Source organism: Bacillus rossius, chromosome 2, assembly GCF_032445375.1.
Source record: "Bacillus rossius redtenbacheri isolate Brsri chromosome 2, Brsri_v3, whole genome shotgun sequence".
NCBI lineage: Eukaryota > Metazoa > Arthropoda > Insecta > Phasmatodea > Bacillidae > Bacillus > Bacillus rossius.
The window spans coordinates 96,097,165-96,100,871 of NC_086331.1; the positions used below are offsets into that span (position 1 = coordinate 96,097,165).

Below are 3,707 nucleotides of genomic sequence, written 5' to 3' on the forward strand. Positions count from 1 at the left end.
GGATTTCAATTTTTGTTTAAACACACGTGCAGTTAAATCATGACGATGAATGGCTTGTTGTCCTGGCAATAGTAAAGTTTGTATCTCTTCCCAATTCGGATTACATGTGAATGTAATAAATAAATCCGGTCGGCCGTAATGACGTAAGGTCACTGATGGTAATATGGCCATGTTAAGCTTTGTTTAATTTTATTTTATCTAGTTTTCGGGAAATCCCCAAAAGTGTTTGATGGACATAATATCTAGGGTTTTTCTTGTCAAAAACCATTAACAAAACATTTTTTAATACATGTCATTATAAAATAACTGCAAAATAATAAATACATGTATTTGGGCCATATTAAAAGCATGTGATGTTAATATGGCCAATGATTTATAGGAAGCTGAAAATTAAGATTTATTAGCACAAATCATAAATAAATTGTATTTCTGATGAATATTTACTAATATTTACTTATACATACATAAGAATAAACAGCAAATATATTTTTTAAAACATATAAAAATACAGTTTTATTATTTTTTGATAATGAAAGTCTGATTGTAGATAAAATATGATATTAACAAGTAACATATTGGTCTCTTTCAAAATATTTACACTATAATAAACATTTCGGGCAAATAAAAAACTCTTTGTCATCTTTGGTGAGGCCAACACATTCTTCATGGACATATATTTCACAAACTCCGCACAGTCTCATATCCTTCACTTCATCATTGCAACAAATTGCACAGTACCAACTCTCAGACTTCTTTGAAGCAGTTATCTGGCGAACAGACTTTGTATTATATTTTTTGCTGTTTCCACTGTTCTTGCTGCTATCTAACTTTACATCCTTGTTATCTTCAAATAAAGATTTATTCAGTACAACACCCCTGTTGTTTATAGCAGGTTTCATAACCCGTGTGGTTTTCCGTTTTTTCTTTGGTGTAGGTAGCATTTCTCCAATGGAACCACGCCTGGACAGATTTGCAGTACTTTCGGGAATATGCAAACTATCAGAGTAATCTGAAGAACTTGAAGGTTGTGCCAAGTCTCCTGTGATATCTGAATCAGATGATGAACTGGTGCTGTGTCTAGAACCAAGCTGGCTAACATTTGTCTGTAGACCAGACGGACCTGCCAATGAATGGTCGTCATTGGAATTATGTTGTTCCTGCAACGCATAAGCGGTTACAGTTTCGTCTGCCATTTTTGTGTTAGGTGGTGGAAGCTCAGTAGCTATGCTGGGTGCAAAGGCCTCTTCTGGAATCACGAACGGATTGAAGGGGAAAATGCCAGTAGCCTTAAATCCACTTTTCATGTTTGCTTGTGTCATGGACTTTTCCCATGTTGGTGTAAAAACATCAGCAAAGTTCAATTTAGAAATGTCTTGCTGTTCTTTGTGCATATTAAAATAAAGGAGTGTGTGCTGATCCCAAAAAATCTCAAAACTTCGGAAACAACCTTTGTCTAAAGGCTGTAACTCATGAGTCGTGTTTGACGGAAGACAGTACAAAATAATTTCATTCTGTTCTGCAACTTCACATATGCTGTAGTCTAAATGTGACTTAGCCCCATCAAAAATCAGAAGACAAGGCCCACTTGGCTTGAACCTAGAGAAGTGATTCAGGAAGGACACAAAAGATTCGGTTGTCATGCTACCTTTTCGAGTCATTATTGTTGTTGAACCTGTAGGTAAATTTTTTTCCCAAGCTGGATTTTTTCTTAATCCAGGGAATAGGATCATTGGGGGAATGACATTTCCAGTAGCATTACCACAGGCTACAACAGTAACACTCTCGCCACGTTCCTTTGCAACAATGTGGACGCGCTTTGACCCCTTTTTCGCCAAAACCTCTGGATCTTTGTGCAGTTGTAACCTACAACCCTTCTCATCCATGTTGAATATTTTTTCAGGGAAGTTTAAAAACTTGTTCTCAGCAAGGACATTCTGTAATTTTTCAAAATGGTCTCCAACTATGAATTTGTTAAGCTTTTGAGCTCGGGCAGGATTTAGCCTTTGAGCTTTTCGTTTGCTAATTTCAGGATTTCTGGCCAAAAAGTTATTCAACCAGTAGCGACCTGCAGTTTCTTTAGTGAACCGGTGAGTTATCCCATTTTCACGGCAGTATTTAAAAACATTTAACTTGAGCATCTTTGATGTGAGTGGATAACCAACATTTGCTAGACGAATTATTCTCCTGCTAAGTTCCCTCTCTTCCTCAGTTTTGAGTGTGGCCTTACAACCCAATTTTGATTTAACATCTTGGTTATTGGAAAGATAACGGCGAAGGGTTCGCCTAGGCACGACATACCTTTTACTTGCTGCATTAACAGATAGGTTGCCAAGTCTTACAGCATCTACTGCCTTGCTGAGTCCATCTTGTGTCCAACTACCCCGCTTCTTTTGTGGATTGAAGGGATTCATTTCTGAAACAAAAAACAAAGAATTAACATTAGTTACAATTTAATTATAAGTTATTATTTTTGGCGCTATAATTAATGTATCGGGATTTTTTTATGTAATTTAATTAATTTTTATATAGAATTATTGAAAATATAATATCCAGTATGCTCTTTCAATAAATATTTTCCTGCAAAAAAAGTTTCATGATATTTTCACTTCATTACATTTTTACATATTATTCTTAAAAATATATTTTCCATTGTGCACTTTAATAAATATTTTCCCGCAAAAATGCACCAGACAAAAACAATTTAAATATACCCAGTGATGGCATCTAAGGAGTTTTTTTAAGTTGTCATTTTAGGTAGGTATCCTGTGTGAGGTACACATTTTTCTGTAATTTTTATTACTTGTCTCTGTAAAGGTATATATTAATTACAGTTATAAATAAACTCGTAATAAATAATAAAATCACATACACTAATAACAATTTACCTACGAGGGGCCATACAGTATGTATAAACCATTTCATTCACAAAATGTTGCTAATATGGCCAACTGCAGCTAATATGGCCACATGGTTGGCCATATTAACAACCTGGGTGACATTTCAAAAAGTCGATTATAGTTTTTAAATGGTTGAAGGTAATAAATCTTTTTAAAATACATTTAAATAAGTATAGAAATCTACGCACTGAGACATCAAATTTCTGACAATATCTAGTAGTACACTATTAAAATAAAATATAAACTTACCGGAGTAAAATAAGAAGAGTTCTCTGCTCGCAGCAAAAACCCATGAAAATGGCGTCTCCCAGGTGGTGTGCGTGCTGCCCGGACTCGGAAACTCTGTGAGCTCTCGACAATGGTGTTCCGAAGAACATGCCAGCACATTCTATCGGTATCCGCGCGAACTAAGTCAATGGCAGCCAAATGGCCATATTACCAACATGGCCATATTACCATCAGGGACCTTACGTAAGTCATCGCATCTTGTATGTATTCCTGCATGTTCCGTGGACTGCCGATGTAGCTTGAAGGTAAAATGAAAGCATTACCGATGTCATTGGGATTTAAAATTCCATCGATGTTTCCAGCAACAGCATCTCGTAAGTGAATATATTCTTCCGATCGTAGTTTTGCCTGGTTGAATCGAAGGAATCGCAAGCGTTCGCTTTCGACCTTAGCATACATATCAACAATGTATTGATGGAACAGCTGACGATATCGAAGGATATAATTGTCTTATTTCTGTAATCACCTAAAAAAATAAAAAATAAAATGCAATACGAAATTAAAATCTATACATACAGTAAG

The 3,707-nt window shown here is 35.6% G+C and overlaps 1 protein-coding gene across 1 annotated transcript; it reads right to left on the reverse strand.

The window, feature by feature from the left end:
• Positions 1-459: 459 nt before the first annotated feature.
• LOC134529491 (tigger transposable element-derived protein 1-like) lies at positions 460-3,358 on the reverse strand. Its single transcript, XM_063363631.1, has 2 exons — positions 3,147-3,358; positions 460-2,413 (listed from the first exon to the last, which is right to left on the reverse strand). Exon 2 carries the CDS (start codon positions 2,409-2,411, stop codon positions 600-602), a length of 1,812 nt encoding a protein of 603 aa, XP_063219701.1. The 5' UTR covers positions 2,412-2,413; positions 3,147-3,358; the 3' UTR covers positions 460-599.
• Positions 3,359-3,707: the final 349 nt, after the last annotated feature.

Excerpts from the sequence above, each read along its gene's own strand:
- LOC134529491 (XM_063363631.1), bottom strand. The coding sequence starts at position 2,411 with ATGAATCCCTTCAATCCACAAAAGAAGCGGGGTAGTTGGACACAAGAT.